Source organism: Labeo rohita, chromosome 3 (genome assembly GCF_022985175.1).
Source record: "Labeo rohita strain BAU-BD-2019 chromosome 3, IGBB_LRoh.1.0, whole genome shotgun sequence".
Taxonomy (NCBI): domain Eukaryota; kingdom Metazoa; phylum Chordata; class Actinopteri; order Cypriniformes; family Cyprinidae; genus Labeo; species Labeo rohita.
The window spans coordinates 29,712,839-29,739,174 of NC_066871.1; the positions used below are offsets into that span (position 1 = coordinate 29,712,839).

The 26,336-nt window shown below is 35.3% G+C and overlaps 1 protein-coding gene across 1 annotated transcript in view; it reads right to left on the bottom strand.

The window, feature by feature from the left end:
• LOC127162690 (protein shisa-9) overlaps window positions 1-26,336 on the bottom strand; it is a 91,020-nt gene that overhangs the window by 40,277 nt on the left and 24,407 nt on the right. The window contains exon 3 of the mRNA XM_051105529.1: window positions 7,926-8,041. Within this exon, the coding sequence (XP_050961486.1) occupies window positions 7,926-8,041 (116 nt within the window). The remainder of the gene's footprint in view (window positions 1-7,925; window positions 8,042-26,336) is intronic.

Genomic DNA, 26,336 nt, shown 5'->3' on the forward strand with positions numbered 1-26,336 from the left:
GACCTTTTAGCAGTTACATGCTGTATGCAAAAGGTCACACTGTAATAATCGTATTAATTAGAACAAATACAAAGGGCTTTAATAGCCTTGAGATCCTGCCAGGGCAAAACATCACAGCAAAGAATTATCAACATCCTAACACTATATTTCAATGTTTGAAAAAAAATGTGACAGTGAGAGTTATGCATTATATTAGGTGTTTTTAAAGCAGGATCCAATAGGTGATTATATATATATATATGACATTTTGTTGTTCTTGTTTTTGGCAATAGCTTAGAAAGGTACAACCACTTCAGAAGTCATATAAGTTTTTAATATAAGTTAAGTTTTAATATAAGTTTTTTAGTTTGCCTTTTTGTCTTATTTTTCTGTAAAACTATCTTAAAAACTTTAAAACAAGATAAATGTACTTGAAAAGTAAAACAGCATCAGATATTAAGACTTGTTTTCTGAGAAAGTATCTTTAATATAAGCGTATTATGTCTTGCACTGACAACTTTTAACTTGGAAAAAAGGCCTCTGAAAATAAGTCTTAATATCTTATGCATTGTTGCTTCTCAAGTACATTTATCTTGTTTAGAATATTTGTTAGATATTTGGACTAAAAAAGACAAAAAATAACCGTGAGGGCTAGTACTTTTGCAGTGAGTTTCCGTGAGAGACCATCATGGCCCATAACAGATCCTGATTACTGGTTCTGTAGCCAGTTTAGCTTCAGGCTCAGTGCAGAAATCACCTCTGATCTGTGGCAACATCAAAAGAGTTCAGATCAGTGAGCATTTCAGCAGGCCTCAGATCAGTTTAACCCTGTTATGAAGACATGTCAGCGATGAAACCAATGCTGTGTCCTGCTGTGGCTTTGGAATATCGGGGTAATGTCCTGCTGCTTGTCTGTCGTGTTTAGACTAATCTGAGTCTGAAGAGTGTGTGTGTGTGTGTGTGCATGTGTGGTGCCCACAGCTGCTGGGGTCAGCGGAAGGGCACTGGAGGCGTTTGGTAAGATGGGTGTGATCAAACTTCCACTTCATTACACTTTACACACACAATGCAGGGGCAGTAAATGTCTGGCCAGTCACACTGGTGCAGATTCTCAAGGGCATAAGCAAAAAATACTAAATATATGTTTGCCATAAATAAACAAGTTTTCCCAGTTTAACGGCATTAGAAATATTTAACACAGTAAACGCAGGGACGGACACTCAGCAGTGGCAGCTCTTAAAGTAATAGCAGCCTAATAACTGCTGCTGTAATGTCTATTAATTGAACAAATATTAAAAATATACTGTCTTTATGTTGTTTCTAGATTAATTGTGATTGAAGAGTGAATGTGAAATTATTGAAATATAAAAGTATATTTAAAAACTGTAATGTTAGGTTGGATTAATCACGATTAATTTCAGAAAACAACGTGTGATTATAGTTAATTCTATTGACAGCACTAATATACACACATACACACAGTTTAGATTTTTTAAGTTTTTAATATTTATTTATTTATTTCTCTCAAGGCTGCATTTATTTGACCAAAAATACAGTAAAATTAGTAAGACTATATAATATCAAAATATAAAATAACAGTTTAAGTTGAATTTTCAGCAGCTTTTGATCAAAAGCTACAGTAAAGACATTTATAATGTTACAAATAAATGCAGATTTTTTTTTTAATGTTTGTGTGTATACAATTGCAATCAAAATTATTCAACCGCCTTGACCTGCTACCATGAGAAAAAAATGAAAACACTTCAATCAAGACGTCAGCTATTATGAAAAGTTTATTAATTTGAGTGATTCTAAAGATCTAACGCTGATGAAAAATGAAAATAAATAAATAAATAAATAATAATAATTGGCTCTAAACATTCATGTACAAAAATGTAGTCTATTTATATGTGTGTGTGAGTGTGTTTTTACTATAATACTATATCACAGATATAGTAAAGTATTAAAGTATTAAATATATATTAAAGTATGAAACATATAATACAAATTTACATTTTTTAAAGTAAGAATGATTCAAATAATGTATTAAATTTCACACTTTTGTAATATTTACTTTTTATTTTTCTGTACTTATTTATTTATATTTTTTGTTTACATTTTAGCAGCATAAAGCATGATTTAGTGTTTTATAACTTTATATAAAAAACTGGTCACAACTTTTTGTCAAAAATGCTCCTTTTTTTTTTTTTTTTTTTTTGTCTTGTTGAAATGTATCGTATTTATGAAACATTATTCATTCCACCAGTGCTAGACTGCAGTTACAGTAACAACACTGATAAAAATATACTCCCAGACATATGGAGACTCATGTCATCTCTCAACACACACACATTTTGATTTGATGGATGTTTTTCATGGGTGGTCTGTCGTACAACCCACCTCGGTCCCCCCCACACACACACACACGCACACTGACACACAAGCTGCCCGCCAAGAGCATGATTGGCACATATGGCACAGAGTCTTTTTCTCTTGCACGCACACAAACAACGCAATGTCTCATCATCAAATGCAAACAGTGTGACAACTCATGCTGTTGCACTCATTAGCTGCACATATGATGCATTTTGCACTCAGCCAGACCCGTAAGATCTGCATCTTTAGAAATGCGGTAAAAATATGCTTATATCAGCAGTAAAATCGTCTGCGTAAGAGACGTGTCTCTCTAGAGCAGGTGAAAGAAATGGAAGCGTTTTTGCCTGAAGGCGGTTCCAGAGGCGTCTGACTGCTCGGCCAGACAGCAAAGATGAAGTGTAAGATTTACTGTAAGATGAACATGAACATCTCTCTACTTGTCACAAGCAAGCTGTCAATCACACACACACTGTTATTTTTGAAAAGTGTACTTTAAAATGAAGTCAATTTGCTGTGAGTTTCGTATTTGTCTTTACAGCTGACTAGAAAAAAAATATTTATATAATTTCCAATGTAAGCTACTTTGTTACAAGTAAAGATTTGAATTAGACTGTACAATCATTACTTTAAAAGGTTCACTTTTACCTGATCTGCTCTACCTGATAAAAATTCCAGCGAACAATGTTGCCAGATTGATTACCATATGAAGTGCATTTTTAAGGTTGCCTAACAAGCGTATAACCAAAATGTACGGTTAAAGAAATGAAAATTACCCCATGATTTACTCCGCACTTTTTATGATGGATGGATGCACTTAATTGGACTTGCACAAAATCTCAACACCCATTCACTGCCATTATAAAGCTTGAAAGAGCCAGGACACTTCAGCTATATTTGTCTGAAAGAAGAAAGTCATATACACCTAGGATGGCTTGAGGGTGAGTAAATCATGGGGTTATTTTCATTTTTGGGTGAACTATCTCTTTAAGAACTTGTAAGATTTTATCATTTTTAGAAGTGTAAAGTTGTATTAAATGGCTGCAAAACTTGCCACGATTATGCCAGGGTGTTTGTAGATGATTGCCAGGGCATAATGACAATAAGCTGCTTGATAATATTAATGTCCGCAGCACAAACAATGTGGGTTGAACTACACACCTAAGTTTATTGCTTTGTGTTTATACTCACCTGAGCTATGATTAAATTGTGGTCCTGGCTGTTGTAAACATCACTAATAACAAATATAATTGGAAATATGATAATCACAATGATGCTTATTTAAAGTGCACGCTTCTGCAAAAGGTCATGACCTCAAGATTTGTTGAGCCTGGATGGAAGGATGATGAAGGAGAGAGAGATACAGTTCTCTCATTCAGTTCTCATTCTCCTGTCTAAACATCACTCTAATTCTCCTTTCATTCGACAGCCTATCACACCCACACCATTCCTCTCCCACACTCATTCATCTTTCCTCCTGTCTCATTCGCTCTTTTTTTATCCCTCCCCTTAGGTCTTTTTTCCTCCCCTCCCATCTCTATCTCACTATTTATTCATTCAATCTCTGTCTCATTTTCCTTCTATTTTTCTCTGCCAGGTTCCCTCACCTGGGTTTCTTCATTCCTGAAATCTCATTCCCTTCCTGTGGAAAGTGGTTCTCAAACTTTTTCAGGTGGTGGACTCCTTCAAGAAGATTGCAGACCATTTTACACTTCAAAAATAGGGGAAAGTACTACATAAAGAGTTGCCTACAGTGTCAAAATTTGACCTTAACTGTTTTTAAATTACATTTTTAATCTGAAAACAGCACAAAATTAATACTTTTATAACATTTTATATGATTTTATTATTTATTTTATATATCATTTTATATTATTTACACTTGACGTCAAAAGTTTTCATACACCTTGTTCATGAGTTTGTCCTGGACAGTTAAACTGCTCACTTTTCTTCAGAAAAATCTTTCAGGTCCCAAAAATTCTTTGGTTTTTCATCATTTTTGTGTATTTGAACCCTTTCCAACAATGACTGTATGATTTTGAAATCCATGTTTTCACGCTGAGGACAACTGAGGGACTCATATGCAACTATTACTGAAGGTTCAAACGCTCACTGATGCTCCAGAAGGAAAAACGATGCATTAAGAGCCGGGGGGTGAAAACTTTTGAACAGATTGAAGATGTGTCTAAATATCATAATTTTTTTCATTTAGTACTGCCCTTCAGAAGCTACAGAAGATACTTACATGTTTCCCAGAAGACTAAAAATTAGCTAAATTTACCCTGATCTTCAAAAGTTTTCACCCCCTGGCTCTTAATGCATTGTGTTTCTCTCTGAAGCATCAGTGAGCGTTTGAAACTTCTGTAATAGTTGCATGTATGTAAACTTTTGATCTCAACTGTATATATTATTTCTTTTGTTAATGCAGAATTTTATACTTCTTTCTGCTGTTTCATTTCATTGAAACGGCTATGTTAAGCTAATGAACTGAAATAAAACTTTATCATACATTTATGTCAACAAAATTATTCAGTGCATAATTTGAAGGTCAACATCCCACTCCACCTTCATCACTTGATTTCGGTCTTCCTCGGGTCCTCTCAAATCCATCCATCCGTCCTTCCTGACCACCTGTGTCGATGTGGGTCTACCTGTCACGACTCTTCAGCTGTATGTATGTTTATATCCAGATGGATCGTTCTTAGACCCTTGTGACCCTTCGTGCGATCAAGCTGGTTTAATGAGCACTTAATTAAACTCTTATTGAAGAGGTGGATTTAGAAAAGGAAGAAGATAAAAGAAGTACGAGCAGAAACACTGGCACAGTGGAAAATCTCACACTCCCAAGGAAAACTCACACCTGTGATGAAGTGTGTGTGTGAGATGGAGAGATAAATGGGTCCCTAATTCTCAGACAGAAGGACAGAGTGTTCTTGATCAGCAGGTCTTGGCTGAAGTTTCTTAATTATGCCTTAATTAGCACAGTTGCTTCGTTAAGCCACTTCCTCTTCCAAGGCTGAGAGGGAGCAGCAGTAGGACCTCTCATATCCGCAAATTTAATTACTCTCTCATTCCGGTTCATTACCCTCACAGGGTCAAAAGGTGATGGCCTTTAAAGCCTCAGTATGTTTGCGGAGTTTCATCAACAACGTTATCGGCCACTGCATATCAGTGCAACATTTAGATTGCGCAAAAACTTCTGTTTTAACTGCAAAGAGAACGTGAATGTATTGAATAATGACATAGCTACTTAAAATAAATAAATAATAATTTAGCAATTTATCCTAGCAAACCAAATCTTTTGAGTGTAATCGCTGCATCTCTAGTGGCACCAAACTGTACAAAAATAAAAGTCATTGTCAGAATTAATAGGTGTTGATATTTGATTGCTAGGGTGTTCTGGGGGAGATACTAGGTTGTTTCTTACTAGCTGAAGTCAAAAAGCACTTTAGTTCTTATGATTTTTTTTTATCCTTTCTTCTTGCAGGCAAAAGTCTGATTGCATAAAAGTACACCTCTCTCCTCATCAAGACTAAATTGGAGGTACAATCTGTGCCTGTAGCACATTTCAGAATGAGTTGCGTGGCTCAGTTTATGACGTAGAGTTAAGGGCAGTGTTATTTTATACTGCAAAAATAAAATTCTTAAATAATTAATAGAAAATTTAACAGAGAAAAATTCATAGAAAAGTGTTTTCGAAAGCTAAGAAAAGCACTAAAAGCACATAATTAAATTACTAAAACTAAAGCTTAAATTTAAAATGAAAACCAAAAATATAAAAAGAAAAGAATTAAAAATATCTAACTTCCCAAAATTAAGATACATTTATTTGAGAAGCAATATTACTTCCTATATTAGGTCTTGTTTTCTGTAAAATATATCAATATTTTAATGCTTAAAAAATATCTGCCAGTGGGGTAAGAGAAAAAATGTAATTTAAAGGTGGGGTTTCTTATCCCACTGGCAGACCTTTTTTTCCTGGTTTTAAGAAGTCACTTAATTTTGATACTTTTTTTTTTTTTCAGATAAAAGACTTAATAAATGTCATTGAGCTTCTCAAGTAATTGCATCTTGATTTAATAATGCTTTGATTTTTGTACTGGTAAAAAAGACAAAAATACTGAGGAAGATCATTTTTTGCATTTTGTTATTTAAATACAATTGCAGTATTTATTGAATTAGATTTTTTTGTTTGTTTGTTTTGTTTTTGTTGTTTTTTTTTCACTTTAATTTTGTTATGTAATTTTGTCATTTTTATATTTATGTATTTAATTAGGTGTTGTTGTTGTTGTTAAATGGCAAGATATCTGGCATCTAATATTTATATTTTATTTTAGCTTTACTTTAATTACAGAAAATAAGAGAAGCAAAATTATATGTTCCTATATGCTTCCTATATCCCTATATATTCTTTCTATATGTCTTCTGTAAACTTTATTCTTAAAACAAGAAAAAAAAATCTGACAATGGGGTAAGATTAATTTAAAATAATTTAAAAGTGGGGTTTCTTACCCCATTGGCAGACATTTTTTCCCTGGGTTTAAGTATTAAAAAAACTTTTTTTTTTTCAGGTAAAAGATTTGTTAAGTCATTGTGCTTCTCAAGTAATTGTATCTTGATTTAATAATGCTTTGATATTTGTTCTGAAAAAAGACAAAAAATACTGAGAAAAAACAGTTCTTGCCATTTGTTATTTAAATACTATTACAGTTTTATTAAATTAGCCTTTTTATGTTTTTATTACATCTTTATGTAATTTTGTCATTTTTATATTTATATTAGGCTTCATCTTTATATTTATTTAATTAGGTGGGTTTTTTTTTACTAAGTACTTCAACTTGAATGCCAAGATATCTGGCATTTAATATTTATATTTTATTTCAGTTTTATTTTAATTACGGAAAATACTTTTAGCTCTAGTTAGCAACAACATCACTGGTAAGGGGTTTAAACCACAGGGAGTTTGATTGACAGGCGATCTGACCAATCATAATGTAGAATCTTCCATTTCTTTCATCTGGCAAACAAACCAAACAGGAGAGTAGATTGATGTCATGTTATTTCATGCTATAACTAGTAAGGAGGAAGAGATAAACGGTTCACGTGCTGCTTGAGCTGAGGCTTCACAGTCTGTCACGACACAAAATAGTATTAATTGTTTAAATTTCTAAAAAATGACATAATTTGAAAGCTGAGACTTTGTTTCATAACAAAGTCCTGCTCTGCACCATGAGTTGAGCCAGTAATGCCATGCAAGGCTGCTCAAACAAACAGCAATGTTTTGAAAGCACCACAGTATCAAACAGTATCAAAATCAACTACAGGTAAACTTGTCACTGCATAATAAAGTGGGCAACAGAAAGAGATTTAACACACATATTTAAATAGTTTCTTGTGCCAAAAATCTCCAGGGTTCACATCTGAGCATTGGCAACAGAAATACAAATGCAAGCAGCCTGTCAAGGCTCCTTTTTTACCTCAGCACTGAATATTTGACATTCATTATATTATATTTGACGTTCATTATATTCCCAGAGATTCATCTCAGCAGAAACTCTGAAGCTCTGACTCACCGTTGTTGGTGCGCATTGACCTGCCAGAGATGCCGTTGGATCCGATAGGGTGGTGGCCTCCTCCTCTGTCCACACCTCCAGGCTCGCCTGGCTGCTTCAGCAGTTCCGTCAAGGCCCTAAAAAGAGACGCATTTGTACGCCATCAGTTACTCAGCAGGGCACTTGGCAAATAAGGGTGAGCGATACAAACCAGGCAAGAACCCAGGCCAGTGTTTTGCATTTGGTCCAAGTCACATCTCACTAATTCAAGTCGTTTGTATTTAAAGTCTTAGATACCTGGGATCACATGTTTTGAGGAAAGGAATGAACTTGAGATTTATGCAAATAGCGCTGTTTTCTGTAAATCATGCTCCTAGAGCTGAAGATTCATTTCTGGAAAGAATTAGGACAGTGCAAAGTATTTTTAACCATTTTCTGTAAATAAATTTTTCAATTGTGCAACAAAGTGATTAAAAACTGCAAAGATTGCTCATTTTAATTGAGGTAAATACTTTTCACTGTCAATTAAAATGAGAAAAATCTCATTTGAAAGCAATTACAGCTGATCACATTAGTATAAGTGAACAGAACGCTTTCTAGCATTTCTCCAGCACGTTTACTATCAACACAGCAGTGACTTGAATCAATACATAAGTGTAGGTCTACATGTTCAAGTGCGAATGAGGGCGATAAATAGTTTAATGTTGCATTTCAAAATGTATTTAATCCCTATAAGTGGATTATTTGCATAAAATTGTTTAAAACAATCCATCACACAGATCCTAGACGTGCATTAAAAAAAAGAGCAAATGCTAAGTAAAATGGCAAATGGCAACAGTTGCTAAAGTACGATTGGTCAGTTACATTTTAATAAAGGGGCTTAATGAAGAGTCAGATTAAAGCATCATATTCCGTTTTTTTAAACATGAATTATTCCTATAGTACAGTTGAGGTCAAAAGTTTACATACACCTTGCAGAATCTGCAAAAATGTTAATTATTTTACCAAAATGCATGTTATTTTTTATTTAGTACTGACCTGAATTAAATATTTCACATAAAAGATGTTTACATATTGTCCTTCACGTCCCAGACATTCTTTGTTTTCAGGATTTTTGTGTATTTGAACCCTTTCCTACAATGACTGTATGAATTTGAGATTCATCTTTTCACACTGAGGATAACTGAGGGACTCATATGCAGCTATTACAGAAGGTTCAAACATTTATTAATGCTCCAGAAGGAAAAACCATGCATTAAGAGCCGGGGGGGGGGACTTTTTGAATATGAATATTAGGGTAAATTTAACTGATTTTGTTTTATGGGAAACATGTAAGTATCTTCTGTAGCTTCTGAAGGGCAGTACTAAATGATAAATGTGATATTTAGGCAAAATAAGAAAAATGTACACATCTTCAGTCTGTGCAAAAGTTTTCACCCCCCAGCAAATGCCCAACTTTACAGCAGGAAAAAAAAAATGTTTACAGCCTGGTACAAAAAGTGGTTTTGGTCCACATAGCTAATTTTGCCCTTCATGTCAACTGTGAGGGGGGGTGAACTCATCCATTTAAATTATATTAAGCCTTAAAGTTCTGCATTATTTAGGGCGTGTCCACTTGAGTGACAGGTGGATTGCCGCTGTCACGCTAGACGGGTGTGGTTTTAGCAACCAGCTCCACCCACGTCCAGCCTCTTTGCCCATTTTCGATTATCCAGGAGTGACGTGCAGTGACATGATTCCAAGATTGCGATGTCCAACAGTCCAAATGAAAATTTTGTCTCTCATTCCAACACCAAGTGCACACACCCTCATACAATCAAAATTGCACAAATCCCATAAAAAAAACACAAGTGCAAATACTAAATACACAGAGCCATTTACTTCACATTTAGTCCTGCAGTATTTAAAGCTTGTACAGCCATAGGATAAAAACTGTGTTTAAACTTGGATGGATGCAACTGTTACCAAACACATATATATACAATTAGATTTTTTTCTATATCTTTGAACTTGTTGTGCCTTGTTATTCAAATATAGTCTTAGTAATCATTTTGTATTTCAATTCAGTTGTTTCTTTTATTTCCACACTGCTTATGTCATTCTGTCTACACAATGCTTTCAAAGAACGTTTCAATTAACTGCCCTTGGCTCTCGTCCTTCCTTTGTTCACTAATTCCTGTTCTCACCTTCAGAATCTATCCAAAACCCTCACTGGGAGCTTCAGTGACCGCAACCTTCACCGATCGCCAAGTACTGAGCCATCTCTAAACTCTCAGGGCTGTTATAATGTCTTGCTAACCCTTAACTAACAACCAACCCTTTTAATGCACCCATCCATCCCCTACTGGCAAGTGCTCCAGTGGCTGCATTAAAACTGCGTAGGTGCACAGAAGTGCAAGCGTGACCTGATTCCTGTGCAATTCAAAATAATTCTGCTCGGCTGCTCTTCAAGGTTCTGTTATTTCCCTCGTGACATCATTGTCTCAGCATTCTCTATTCCACAGGCTGAAATTCAGGGCAGGATGGAACCTTGGGACATTTCTAAAGCAACAGTTGCCAGGAACGCTGGGCTAAGGCATACAGTACGAGAAGGGTCTGTCTCTTTCATGATAACGACCAGGAGAATGAGGCACTCGGCTCTGGCCAGCTTTCTGCTGTATGCTCGACTGATGTGCTGCCCTGTGAATCATTTCTACTGTCTCCTCAAAGCCAGTATAGGCCACACAGGACGATGGCTGTCTACGAACTTCCTACTCCTCTAGCGAGCCATATCATATCCAGCCCTTTGGTGGACCTGAAGATATATTTTCTTTTCAAAGCAATATGTAGATATTAGACTTGTTTTCATATATTATATCATAAACATAGTGCATTTTGTTTTCAATGCGCAGTGCAGTAAGAAAAAAATACATTCTTACACACATTCTGCTTGATATAAACTCGCGAATGCGAATTATAAAGTCAGAATTGTGTGATGTAAACTCGTAATTGCGAGGAAAAACTCAGAACTGCGAGACATAAACTCACAATTCTGAAAAAATATCAATCTTTTTTCCCTCAGAATTGGACTTTGTAACTCACAATTGCAAGTTTTTTTTAAAAAAAGTAAAAATTGCGAGAAAATTGTGAGAAAAAAGTCTAAGCTGCAAGATACAAACTCGCAATTCTTAGAGAAAAATTCTGAATTGTTAGTTTATATCACACAATTCTGAGAAAAAGTCAGAATTGCACGTTTATATCACGCAATTTTCAGAGAAAAAAACTATAGATAGATATAAACTCACAATTCTGAGACAATATCAGTCTTTTTTCCCTCAGAATTAGACTTTTTAACTTGCAGCTGCAAGTTTTTTTTATAAAAAGTCAGAATTGCGAGACAGAAAATCGCAATTGTGAGAAAAAAGTCAGAACTGCAAGATACAAACTCGCAATTCTGAGAAAAAAAAAATCTAAATTGTGGGTTTATATCAAGCAATTCTGAGAAAAAAAAATTCAGAATGGCAAGATATAAATAATTCAGAAAAAATACCAGTCTTTTTTCCTCAGAATTGGACTTCATAACTCGCAATTGCAAGTTTTTGAGAAAAAAGTAAAAATCGCGACTGTGAGAAAAAAGTCAGAATTGCAAGATACAAACTCGCAATTCTTAGAAAAAAATTCAGAATTGTTAGTTTATATCACACAATTCTGAGAAAAAAAGTCAGAATTGCACATTTACATCATGCAGTTTTCAGAAAAAAAAGTCAGAATGGTGTGATATAAACTCACCATTCTGAGAAAATATCAGTCATTTTCCCTCAGAATTGGACTTTTTAACTCGCAATTGCAAGTTTTTTAGAAAAAGGTCGGAATTACAAGACAGAAAATTGCAATTGTGAGAAAAAAGTCAGAACCGCACGTTTATATCACGCAATTTTCTGAGAAAAAAGTCAGAATGGCTTTATAAGTCCAGAATTGGACTTTATAACTCGCAAATTGCAAGTTTTTGAGAAAAAAATGAAGAATTGTGCATTTATATCCTGCAATTCTGACTTTATAACATGCAACTAAGAGTTTATATTATACAATTCTGACTTAATTTCTCAGGTTTCTCAGAATTGTGAGTTTATATCTCACAGTTGCAAGTTTTTATTAATTCTGAGAACTCAGAATTACAAGTTTGTATCATGCAATTCTGAAAAAAAAAGTCAAAAGTAAAAAGTCGCAATTTCCTTTTTTATTTTTTATTCAATGGCGGAAATGGGCTTCCATAGTTATGTTCTGATTGGCTGCACAGTTAAAAATCAAATAAAGAACGAAAATAACAATCTAATTTAATCCCCAACTCAAATATGTAGAAAAACAGATACTTTGACATCAGGCAGCAGTGGTTTTTTTTAATCGATTCCACATATTTAAGAGTAATTCCATGAACTGCAAAGTAATTAAACTTTGATGTCAGTTTAGAAAAATTCTCTTTGAACTACAAAATTGGTTAACTAAAATATATGCTCTTTTTAACCGATTCAATTATTAAAAAAGGGTTGTGAGCTGGAAAAGAGGCAGTAGAGGACATTTAGCCATCGTTCACAGGAATCAGTGGGCACAGTTTGTTCTAAGTGAAGAATTGAATGCAGATTTCCATTGGGAAATTTAGTAGGAAATGTGTATTTAAAACAAAACCTGCTGTGATAATTGATTAAACTGACATGTCAGTTATTGATCTTGAGTTTGCACTGTGCTGGACCTAAACCAAACACTTTGATTGATCTCTGGTGGCTCAAGGTTGTAGGAATGTGGCAACATGATCTTTAAACCACTTGTTAGTCTTTCACGGTTGCTCTCAGGAGAACGTTTCTTACGTTGCTATCACATGTAAGGATGCACACAGCATGCAATCTGAGAAACATCTACTGTACACACATGCTTTATTCATCTGCTCCCAGCTGTGTTCACCAAGAATATCTCCATTAACTTGCCGTTCTGTTTCGCAATTAAATATTTTAAACGGCTCAATCTGTTTCACCTACGACCAGTTTTTATACTTCAGAACAAAGCAGCAATCAACCATCATTCAGCCGTTTATTGATAGCAAAATGATCGTTAATCATGCTGATGGTCTTAACTTCCAGGGGTGCTAACGTGTGTGATGAATGAATTTCTGATTGGCCATACATACGCTGGATTGGACTGCATGAGTGTCTATTAGAAATTATGTGAGAGATATCCAATCTTGCTGATGTTCTCTCAGCATGTTCCCTTTTCATTACAGAAACATGTAGTCTTCAATTAAACTGTTATTTTTCAGCAGAATTCCTATTAAGACACTCCAGTGGTAATCACAGGTGGAAAGACTAACTGCAGGCAACCCAAATCAGTCTTAAGTGCCCCCAACTGGCTCCTAAACTCACTTAAAGACTCGGTTGGGAGCACTTTGACAAGAGCCGGTAGGCCTATACGCTTGACTCCCTTCTAATCAATGTAGTCACTCAACAAAACTCTCAGAACAGTCTGGACCAGCTTACACATTTTTTAGTCTTGGATTGACAAAAATCTCCTCATTTTAGTTTATGATAATGTTCAAAACTCTGTCACACCAACCTTTTACCACACTTTCCACAGATTTTATTAAAAATAAAAAATTGTATTGATTAAAATATATTTTAAACATACTGTAAAAACAAAATCCAATACAATGCAATACAAAATCAAAACACACCTAGTTATGATACTAATAGCATATAATGGGTACAAGTTACTGTGTTGTAAATCAAAAATGCTTTTTAATTAATTTTCCATGTTTTAGAGACTGTTTAGGATGTTGCATCACGTGTAACGTTGTTATTGCAATGCTTTTATAAACAGTGTAGCGAGCAACTCTTCAAATTCACCATTTGCTTCAGGGTGTCCAAGTGTAAGCTGTAAGATTGCTTATGTTGTAGATAGACTGATTAATGATTAATCATTTCAGCTAATTAACCCGCTAGCAAAGAAGATCAGTGATTTTTAGCGCTTTCAGCTCAGTCAACTTCATTGATAATTAAAATCATTTAGTTATGGTCATGATGCAGCTTTTTATGGAAGCCTGTTTCTGCCACAGAATAAAAATGGTAAAAAAGGTAATTGTGACTTTATCTCACAATTTAGATTTTACAATCTAGACCTTGTTTCTCTGAATTCTATGTTCACACCTCGCAATTGCGTTTTTGGTTTGTTTGTTTGTTTGTTAAGACTTGTATAGCTTAATATAACTTAAATGATGTCTCTTACTGAAATATGTAGCAGAAACACATGAAAGATTTACATTATTTTTAAAAAATCCACATAGTTTTAATGCAATTCTGAGGAAAAAAGTCAGAATTGTGAGATAAAAAGTCGCGAATTCCTTTTTTTTTATGTTCTGATTGTCTGCGGAATTAAAAATCAAATAAAGAAAATAACAACTAAATTTAATCCCCAATTCAAATGTGCAGATAAACAGATACAGCACTGGTTTTATTTAATCAATTTTTGGTTTTATTTAATCAAGTTTATAAAAATTCTCTTTGAACTACAAAATTGTTTAATTAAAATGTATGCTCTTATTAATTTAATTATTAAAAAAGGGTTGTGAGCTGGAAAAGAGGCAATGGGCACTTCTAAGTGAAGAATTTAAAAATCCACATCATTTTATACATATTATAGACTGTGGGGGGCACCATTATTTCATTATATTTTTTTATTGGTGTGAAATGGTTGCACTCTGTGAGCTACTAGTGCTACCTGTCGCTATTTTTACTACAACACAACTTGGAAAATAAAATACTGATATGATGCAACATTGTGTGGCTTTTGATTGAAATTTTCAGTCGAAGGGCAGCAAGAGAAGTGACTTTCCTATCGATAAGAAGAGGAGAAAAGAATGTGAAGATGCCTGTGAATTAATAAAACTTCCTAAAGACCAGCGTCTTCGTTCTCTCCACTTTAGCCTTGATGCCTTTAAGGCTTTTAATAGACCACAGCTACTGAAAGAGCTTACAAACGGCAGAGACAAGAAACACTAGATGCGATCCTGACAGGATGTAAACATGCTGATGCTTGTAATGATGCCACAGCAACAGTTTCTCAGCGCGGATTTCACCTGATATCATTTGAAAAATCTATGGTACGGCATTTGGTTTAAGCCTACGCTTATATCTGTTGCCACCTGTAAGCTCTTTCAGTAGCTCACCAAGTGCAACCATTTCATGTCATCAAAATGATGGCACCCCCAATAGTCCATCATGATATATTGTAAAATATTGTAAATCTTTCCATGGGTTTTCTACTACATATTTTAGTATGAGCTATACAAGTCTTTATACCCAGAGTTCCTTTTAAGCTTCAGTAATGCAGCATTTTTGTCAGTGGGGTTTAGCTTGGTTAGCCTGACATACAACCACTTTTTCATTAACATTAAAGTTTAAAGCATCCATAACATCGAAATACATTTCAGCAGAGTTTTGTTTTTAATCTCGTCATGCATTGGGAATCAGTTAGCTGAAACTTTGAGCTGGTGAGGCAGATGGTTCATAGTGGCCCGGTTAGCCACAGGGCTAATGCTGCTCCAGTGAGAGACAGTGTATGTGTGTGTGGAAATATGTGTGCTTGTCTGTGTTTCTGGTGCATTAGCCATTAGCGATATCACAGTAGGAGAAATATTTGGCCCTGATGTGCCTGACACACTACAAAGAGCCTCAGATATGGTTAGCAGCAAACTGGAGACTGCGTGTGTTTTTGTGCGCTAATCTGCGTAAAAGAGACCTTCTAGTTTCCCCCTCTTGCTGTTTCATGAGAAATCATGTGGTCTTGTTCAAGGTTGTCTGCTTGGATATAAAATCATTCAGATGCCAGTGCATGTATCTGTTTTAGTAATCTATGGGCGGGAAGGAAAGATTTGCTGGGTAACGGAAAAGCAATGAAGTTTGACATCCTTCCCCTCCTGACTGATTTTCTGTAGAAACTCAATAACGCCTGACAGCAGCAGATTCTCTCTGCTGACTGCTGGAAATTTATAGACTCTCTGCTTATTAACTAAACTTGGGACAAGAGCATTGTGGGGAAATTCTGAAAAAAAGACATGTCTACATACACGTGTGTACTTTATATGCCACTTCATCGTTAAATAATACAAAATAAGAGGAATCATACAAAATACATGAAAAATACTGACCTGAATAAGATATTTCACATAAAACACATTTACGTATAGTCTAAAAGAGAAAATAATAGCTGAATTTATAAAAATGATCCTGTTCAAAAGTTTACGTACGCTTGATTCTTAATACTGTGTTGTTATCTGTGTTGTTTTTTTGTTTAGTGATAGTCCTTCACGAGTCCCTTATTTGTCTCCAGAAAGAAATCCAATGCATTAAGAGCTGGGGGGTGAAAACTTTTAGAATTTGAAGATCAGGGTAAATGTAACTTATTTTGTCTTCTGGGAAACATGTAAGTAGCTTCTGAAGGGCAGTACTAAATGAAAAAAAAAAAAAAAAAAGATATTTAGACAAAACAAGAAAAATGTAGACCTTATTTCTGTTCAAAAGTTTACACCCCTAGCTCATAATACTTCGTTTTTCTTCCTGAAGCATCAGTGAGCGTTTGAACCTTCTGTAATAGCTGCATATGAGTCCCTCAGTTGTCCTCAGTGTGAAAAGATGGATCTAATTCATACAGTCATTGTTGGAAAGGGTTCAAATACACAAAAATGCTGGAAAAACAAGAATTTGTGGGACCTGAAGGATTTTTCTGAAGAACAGCAGACAGATTAACTGTTCAGGACAAACAAGGGACTCATGAACAACTATCACTAAACAAAAAAACACAGCTGTGGATCATTCAGGTAACAACACAGTATTAAGAAACAAGCGTATTGAACAGGGTCATTCAGCACTCATGAACCCGCCGAGAGCAGCCTCACCTTGGCCAGTTCTTCTGGAATTTGACGCTGGCTCTGATGTCTCTATAGTGGTTAAACATGAGATTAGTTTTGGGTAAATCCAACTGGGAGTCTTTATCCTCATTAATCTGTTTTTTCGTTTAAGAGCAAATAATTTTTGCTGAGGGGCAAAATCTCCTTGTGTTATATTTTATGTAAATTTAATGATGTATATCAGAGCACTGCTTTTGTACTTTTGACTGAATTGCCTAGCAACTTTTATGATGGTTGTTGTTTATTAAATATTATTCATTAATTAATATTTAACAACAGAGTGTGATTTTATTGTACATTAATGTAAAAATTATAAGTCTGATTGCTTAGAAAATTTCTGAAAAGGCTTGCCAACCAACTACATCTGTGATTTTGTCCTTGATATTCTTTACATAGAGACACAATCACAATTTGAGTTTTTCTTTTCTCTTTTTTAAGTTGCCCGGTTGAGAAGCAACCTGAAAACACTTTGTCAGACTATTCATGAGCACCGCTTCAAGCCCCAGGGTAATGAAATTTACACACACATATAGACAGTTCTGTCCCTGGGGATGTTTGTGCACGTGGACATTTTGGTGGATGAACTGATATAGATCACCAATTGGAATTGGCACTGGCATCTCAAATGCACATACACACGCTCACAGTTCAGCAAATAGCACGTCACCCAAATGCCATGATCATAGGTCTGTTTTCCAGCAGCCTCTCCTCGTCTCTCTGTGTCTGTCTTTCTGCTGTTATCTGCACATGAATGCAGTCGTTTGTAGTCTCTTGTCATTCTTCTTCTCAATAACGGATCCCTTTCTATCTGTGATCCCTCTCTTGAATTATAATGAATCTGACAGCTGCCAAGTACAGTCCCAAAACACAGAAGGAGGTGTATTTATATGTGTGCGTGCGTGCATGTGTGTGTGTGTCAGCAACCAGGGTTTATAAGCACTGCAAACACTATTCATCTTATTATAATAAATAGAACAATATTCCTGTTTAGCTGTGTGTACAAGTTAAAGCTCTATTACATTTATTCCTATTTGCATGTAAAGCAAATCAAGCGTTGAAAAGCAATATGCTACAAAATGAATTTTGTATATAATATTTAACAATTTTATGTGTTTTTTTTTATTTTTTTCAAAACACTTTATAATTAATTATGGATTAACTTTTAAGTAACAATGAGCAATACATTTGTTAGTTCAGGTGCAATAAATAATATTAACAGATACAACGTTTGATTTTAATAATGTAATAGTAAATCTTAAAATTACCATGAACTAATATTAATAAATGCTTTAAAGATATTTTTCATTGCTAGTTCATGTTAATGGAACTTTACTGTGAAATGTTACAAATTAAGTATAATAATTCTAATTGTATTGTTTTTAATTTAATATAATTAAATAAAATGTAAAAATATCTCACAGAATTTCAAATAAAATGTATTTAATTAAATATATAAATAATATAATATATTTTATTTTCAGCTTAAGTTTTTTTTTTTTTTTTTTTTGGGGGGGGTTCTTGCAATTATGAGAATTGCGAGATATAAATTTAGAATTTCATGATATAAACTCGCAACTGATATATTGAACATAAGCTTCAATTGTGAGCCCGTTAATTGAGAAAAAAAAAAAAAAGTGAGAAACAAGTCAGAATTAGAATCAAATGCAGCAATTACCTTTTTTAATTCTTATTTCATGGTGGGGAAAAAAATGGCAAGATGTAAACTCAGAATTATGAGTTTGCAATTTTGAGATATAAACTTTCAATTCTGAGAAAAAAGTTATTTTTGTGAGATATAAACAGTTGTGAGAAAAAAATCTGAATTATGAGCTGAAAATCTGCGATTGCCTTTTTTATTTATTTACACTGACCAAAATTATAAACGCAACACTTTTGTTTTTGCCCCCATTTTTCATGAGCTGAACTCAAACATCTTAAGACTTTTTCTATGTACACAAAAGGCCTATTTCTCTCAAATATTGTTCACAAATCTGTCTAAATCTGTGTTAGTGAGCACTTCTCCTTTGCCGAGATAATCCATACGCCTCACAGGTGTGGCATATCAAGATGCTGATTAGACAGCATGATTATTGCACAGGTGTGCCTTAGACTGGCCACAATAAAAGGACACTCTAAAATGTGCAGTTTTATGAGACAGCACAATGCCACAGATGTCGCAAGTTTTGAGGAAGCATGCTGACTGCAGGAATGTCCACCAGAACTGTTGCCTGTGAATTGAATGTTCATTTCTCTACCATAAGCCGTCTCCAAAGGTGCTTCAGAGAATTTGGCAGTACATCCAACCGGCCTCACAACGGCAGACCGCATGTAACCAGACCAGCCCAGGACCTACACATCCAGCATCTTCACCTCCAAGATCGTCTGAGACCAGCCACCCGGACAGCTGCTGCAACAATCGGTTTGCATAACCAAAGAATTTCTGCACAAACTGTCAGAAACCGTCTCAGGAAAGCTCATCTGCATGCTTGTCGTCCTCATCGGGGTCTCGACCTGACTGCAGTTCGACATCATAACCGACCTGAGTGGGCAAATGCTCACATTCGTGGCGTCTGGCGCTTTGGAGAGGTGTTCTCTTCACGGATGAATCCCGGTTTTCACTGTACAGGGCAGATGGCAGAGAGCATGTATGGCGTTGTGTGGGTGAGTGGTTTGCTGATGTCAACGTTGTGGATCATGTGGCCCATGGTGGCGGTGGGGTTATGGTATGGGCAGGCGTATGTTATGGGCAACGAACACAGGTGCATTTTATTGATGGCATTTTGAATGCACAGAGATACCGTGACGAGATCCTGAGGCCCATTGTTGTGCCATTCATCTGGGACCATCACCTCATGTTGCAGCATGATAATGCACGGCCCCATGTTGCAAGGATCTGTACACAATTCCTGAAAGCTGAAAACATCCCAGTTCTTGCATGGCCAGCATACTCACCGGACATGTCACCCGTTGAGGGGAATAATGTCAAACTTAATTGCTTTTCTGTTACCCAGCAAATTGTCCCTTCCCACCCATAGATTACTAAAACAGATACATGCACTGACATCTGAATGATTTTATATCCAAGCAGACAACCTTGAACAAGACCACATGATTTGGATCGGCGTATATACGGCAGCGTGTTCCAGTTCCTGCCAATATCCAGCAACTTTGCAAAGACATTGAAGAGGAGTGGACCAACATTCCACAGGCCACAATCAACAACCTGATGAACTCTATGCAAAGGAGATGTGTTGCACTGTGTGAGGCAAATGGTGGTCACACCAGATACTGACTGGTTTTCGGCCACCCACCCCCCCCCACCACCCCCCACCCCAACCCCGGACTTCCCAGGACCCCCAATACGGTAAAACTGCACATTTTAGAGTGTCCTTTTATTGTGGCCAGCCTAAGCCACACCTGTACAATAATCATGCTGTCTAATCAGCATCTTGATATGCCACACCTGTGAGGTGGATGGATTATCTCGGCAAAGGAGAAGTGCTCACTAACACAGATTTAGACAGATTTGTGAACAATATTTGAGAGAAATAGGCCTTTTGTGTACATAGAAAAAGTCTTAGATCTTTGAGTTCAGCTCATAAAAAATGGGGGCAAAAACAAAAGTGTTGCGTTTATAATTTTGGTCAGTGTAAATAAAAAGTGGCAGAAATAAGATTCCATACAAATGCTTGGCTCCCACATTGCAAGTGCGCAATCCTGCTGTACGGTATATATTTATTCTAGATTACATATAACCATGTCAACAGTTTAACTAATGGATTATGGATTGCATTCAGACACATTTTAGAACGCAACAATGTGTGCTTTATGTTCACATACTATACTTATTTCAGGCCTTTGTTATCCTAAACAGATTGAGGTGTCTTAAAAATAATGCAATTAAAATTTGAATTGGCCCAATTCACTGGTGCTTCCTCCATATATGACTTTTTATATTCAGATAATGCTGCTTGCATGCTTGTTATTCAGCCTGCTGCTTTATTGTGGTCAGATCTGTTGCCCATGTAAATCTATCTCTTGTATCAGATTCCTTTATTTCATCTCTCATCATTATCTAAATGAAAACATCACAAAAGGCTTCCCCCATTCTGCCACACACATACACACGCAAATGTCACTGGGAATGCAAACACACATACACACACAGCACTTTCCAGAACAGATGAGGCTTCGGGGCAAAGCTAAATGACTGACGTCACTGCAATGCAACAAACACACACCCACCCAACTTGTGAACATATGCTGCAAAGTAGAGCTTGCGTGTAGATAAGCACACTTAAAACAATTAAACATGGATGCTAAGTCATCACACACAGAAATACACAACCAAAGTAGGCTGATTCAGACCATAGAGAGCGTGGAGTGTAATATCAAAGACACCCAAACCGCAGGGAACAGATCGAGTGTGTTTGTATTTGATGTGATTACACTCTAGACACCCCATCACACATTGCTGGAAGACAAGCACATGTGGTCAGAGATGAAGTGCTTTTAGCAAAATACAGTAGAGTTTTCAGCAGATGTGGCGTACTATAAATAAAACTGTATTTGATGTATGGATGAGGCATAAAGTCATTCAAATGTTCTCTGGTGTAGCATGATAGAGTCAGACAAATTTTGATGTTGGTGTGAAAAAATTCTGCCTGAAAGGTTAAAACAGCTTTCAAGGCATGAAAATTTAAGCAGAGATAAAGATTTTCTTGGAATTTTTTAAAAAATAAATGTTAACAAGAATTGGGCAGAGGTCTATATAGTTTTATTACTGCTTACTGACTGTAATATTAATGAAGGAAGACAGTTTCCGTGACTGAATTAAAAAAAGGTTACTGTGACTTTTTACCTACATTCTGACTTTTCTCACAAATGCAAGTTTGTATCTCACAATTCTCACTTTTTTCTCAAAATTGTGAGATATAAACTCGCTATTGTGAGTTATAAAGTCCAGTTTTGAGTGGGAAAAAAGACTGATATGGTCTATATCTCGGATATGGTAGTTTATATCTCACAATTCTGACTTAGTAACTCCCAAATGAGTGTTGTAAAATCAGAATTGCGAGATATAAAAGTCAGAATTGTGTTTGTATCTCGCAATTTGTCTTCATTTCTCAGAATTGCGACTTTATTTCTCAAAATTATGAGTTTGTCTTGTAATTCTCACTTTATTTCTCAGAATTGTGAGTTTATTTCTCAGAATTGTGAGTTTGTCTAGCAATTCTGACTTTATTCTCTGAACTGAGACTATTTCTTAGAATTGCACGTTTATTTCTCAGGATTACGACTTTATTTCTTAGAATTGCACGTTTATTTCTCAGAATTGCGACTATATTTCTCAAAATTGTAACTTTATTTCACAGAATTTTGAGTTTATTTCTCAGAATTGTGAGTTTATGTCTCGCAATTCCCACTTTAATTGAGACCATTTTTTAGAATTGTGACTTTCTTAGAATTGCAAGTTTATTTCTTAGAATTCCGAGTCTGTTTCTCAGAATTGTGACTTTATTTCTCAGAATTGTGACTTTATTTCTCAGAATTGCGACTTATTTCTCAGGATTACGACTTTATTTCTTAGAATTGCATGTTTATTTCTCAAAATTGTGACTTTATTTCACAGAATTTCAAGTTTATTTCTCAGAATTTTGAGTTTATGTCTCGTAATTCTCACTTTATTTCTCAGAATTGAGACTATTTTTCAGAATTGTGACTACTAATTAGAATTTCAAGTTTGTTTTTCAGAATTGCAACTTCATTTCTCAAAATTGCGATTTATTTCACAGATTTTCGACTTTATTTCACAGAATTTCGAGTTTATTTCTCAGAATTGTGAGTTTGTCTCACAATTCTGACTTTATTTTTCAGAACTGAGGCTATTTCTTAGAATTGCGGCTTTATTTCACAGAATTTCAAGTTTGTTTCTCAGAATTGCAACTTTATTTCTTAGAATTGCGAGTTTGTTTCTCAGAATTGCAACTTTATTTCTCAAAATGGCAACTTTATTTCTCAGGATTGCAACTTTATTTCTCAAAATGACAACTTTATTTCGCAGAATCATGACTTTACTGAGTTTGTCTCACAGACTTTAGTTCACAGAATTGTGAGTTTATTTCTCAAAATTGTGAGTTTGTCTCACTTTATTTCTCAGTATTGAGACTATTTCTCAGAATTGTGACTTTTTTCTTTTTTCTTAGAATTGACAGTTTATTTCTCAGAATTGCAACTTTATTTCTCAGAAATGCGACTTTATTTCACAGAATTGTGAGTTTATTTCTCAGAATTGCGAATTCATGTCACAATTCTGAGAACAAAAGTCAGAATTGCAAGTTTGTGTCACGCAGTTCTAAGAAAAAAGTCAGAATTGTAAGATAATTACCTTTTTTATTTTTTAGTCAGTGGCGGAAACAGGCCTGCATAATCTGTACAGCAATAAAAATAAAATGTGCTTTATAAACATTTTAAATATTACAATTAAGTATCGTTATTAATAATGAATGCCATTTACATTTTTGGGTTTTTTTTTTATGCAATCTAGTTGATCTAATTAGGCTACACTTGACAATGGTAATGTAAGAAGTTATGCTTAAAACTCACAATTATTCAATTCAATGTCAACAATACACTGAATAAACATGCAAATGTTGATTCTTGTTGAACACACAGCAGAGTAACTGTGTTGTTGGGTGCATAAATAAACCATACAGTCAATCAGAAAACAAAAGCACACATTGTCAAAACAGCCTGAAGGACTGTGCCAAGTTTGGTGGATTGAAAGACCCAGGAGGAAAAAAACACCAGACGCATTGCCATAATGTGCAAACATATATAATAAATAAAAAATGTCTCTTCTTATTTGCTTTGGAGGTCAAGTATGACCAGGGCATCTTCATGAGATGCACCTTCTCTGCTATCTCTGATTTCCTCATCACAGCTGCATCTGTACTGAATGCTGAGGGGATGTGTGGCTGGCGACCTACTAACAGTTCACGGCTATTGATTGGATCTCTGCTGTGGAATCCAGAATATCTAAATCTACATCCCAGCATGGCAATGACCTCCTGTGATCACATGACCACATGTCACTAAAATGGTATCGCTGCTACTGAATAATGACTCACACACATACCCTACATAAATCAAAAGACAACGTGCACTGCATAAAATTAGCATTTATGCGTTTGTCTTTCTCGCTCCCTGTGTTGTACGTGCTGTTTAGCTGCGCTTAGCTACACCTGTCAGCTCATATCAGGTCTATAAAACTGTAATATACTAAAATGCCCTGTGATTCTCACAAACAAACACACAGAGATAAATATTTGTAGATGCTATTTGGCTGCGAATTAACATTCTTTGACTGGCACTTTGTCTCGCTCTCTCACACATGCACAAACAAACAAAGACCAGAAAGATACAACATCAACAGCAAACATAAAAACAAATGCTTGGCCAAAACATCACGAGTGTAGTTAAATATAGTTAAAATGTTCACAACCCATTAACTTAATTAGTGAAACAAAAACAATTTTTTTGGTCAAAGAAGTAATAATCTGCCACATTGTTTATATGAGCACATCAATGCATGCTTGCATGCATCAAGCTTTTGCAGTTAGTGTTTCTGTTTAAATACTTCCATCAAGTATGTTTTGGACATTTGTATATCACTTATATCACTTATATATCAATATCACTTGTATTGATTGTATTAGTCGGCCGATACAAATAAAAAGAAAGGAAACATCTCACCCTTAAATGCCTCACCTCTTACATGTTCACGCACAAGCAAATTCATGTAGCAATCAGAGTAAAGAACAGACTGAAGCTGTACTAGTAAGACGTCAATCCCTAAGGCAATTCTCTCTTGCTTTCTCTCTCACATTCTCTCTCCCCCAACAGTCTGCCGTCAGATTAATGCAGATTAATGAAGTCTAAAGGCAACTCAAGACGTATTGGCACCCTTCATGAAATTGAGCAAATGGGATCGTTTAAATTAAACAAATACACCATGAGACATATTTTGGGTTCAGTCATATGAGTCATGGGCTGTTAACACACACATACACACACGCACACTTTAGTGAGTAGTGCAAAAAAAACTATTGTCATCCTTACAAATAATATTTGCTAAAGCCTCTCCAGAAGAATATCAGGGCTGAGTCCACTTATAGGTTTTCTTTCACAAAGAAAAAGCGCATTCACACTGTATTTGGCCTTAAAAGCAGACACATTGGTGTATTTTTGGTCCATTTTTAGTGAGACGGGGAAGAATTTCTATCAAAACAACTCTTGGAAGATTTTAGCATGGTAACGGATATGACAATGTTAATGCATTTGGTCTTGGCGGAATAGATCTGCTATGCTGCTGAATTGCTGTCGTTGTAGATTATTGCTGTTGCTGCTGCTGCAAAGTACAGGAATTTGCTACTGCCAATACATACGCCAATTCAGTGCTGTGAATATTTAAGACACACTGATGCTGCACATTTAACATATATAATAACTTGTAGCAGATCTATACAGGTGGAGCTGGGGAGGTGGAAGATTTCAGAAGAACTCTGAAAGCATGCTGCAAACTGCCCTAGTATATGTTAAACACCAGCCATTTAAATGTAAAGCAGCAAGCTCATTGGCTGCATATTCAACACAAACCAATCAGCTTGTACCAAGTAGTTTAACGCTGTGAATATCATCAGCCCGCACCGAGTTTCATGACAGAACTTTGCATTAATAAAATGCATTAGTTATATACCGTAATATAACTACCATTCAAATTTTAGTGTTAGTAAGGTTTTATTCCACAAGAATTTCATTACATGTGACAGTAAAGAAACCAAAATATTACACGAGATCTCCATTTTAAATAAATGCCGTTCTTTCGAAAAAAAGTTTCACAGTTTCCATGAAAATAAGCAAAAACAACTGTTTTCAACATTGATAATAATAAGAAATGTTTCTTGAGCAACAAATCAGCAATATTAGAGATTTCTGAAGGATCATGTGACACTGAAAACTGAAGTAATGATGCTGAAAATTCAGCTTAGCCATCACAGAAATAAATTTGTATGTATTCAAATAGAAAAAAATAGATTAAAATTGATAAAATCACATCGAAAGCAAATCAAGTGTTTTGATTTGTTAAAGTGTCATTTAATTTAATGACTACATTTGTACGTGAACTTTGCTCCATTTGCATTCAAAATGTACAGTATAAACAAAGCACACAGTGGATGTAAACCAAATTATAATCTAATGTTAATTTTGTGTTAATTTTGCTTTACAGTCGATCACAGATTAGCAAATTTTGTGGATCACTCTCTGAAAACCAGAAGTTAAAGGGGTCACCAGATGCAAAACTCACTTTTACATGTTGTTTGAACATAAATATGTGTTGGCAGTGTGTGTACACAACCACCCTTTAATAATAAAAAATTAATCCAGTGGTATTTTTTAAATCTTTATAAGTAATATACCCTTTTTCAAATTAGGCCATTCTC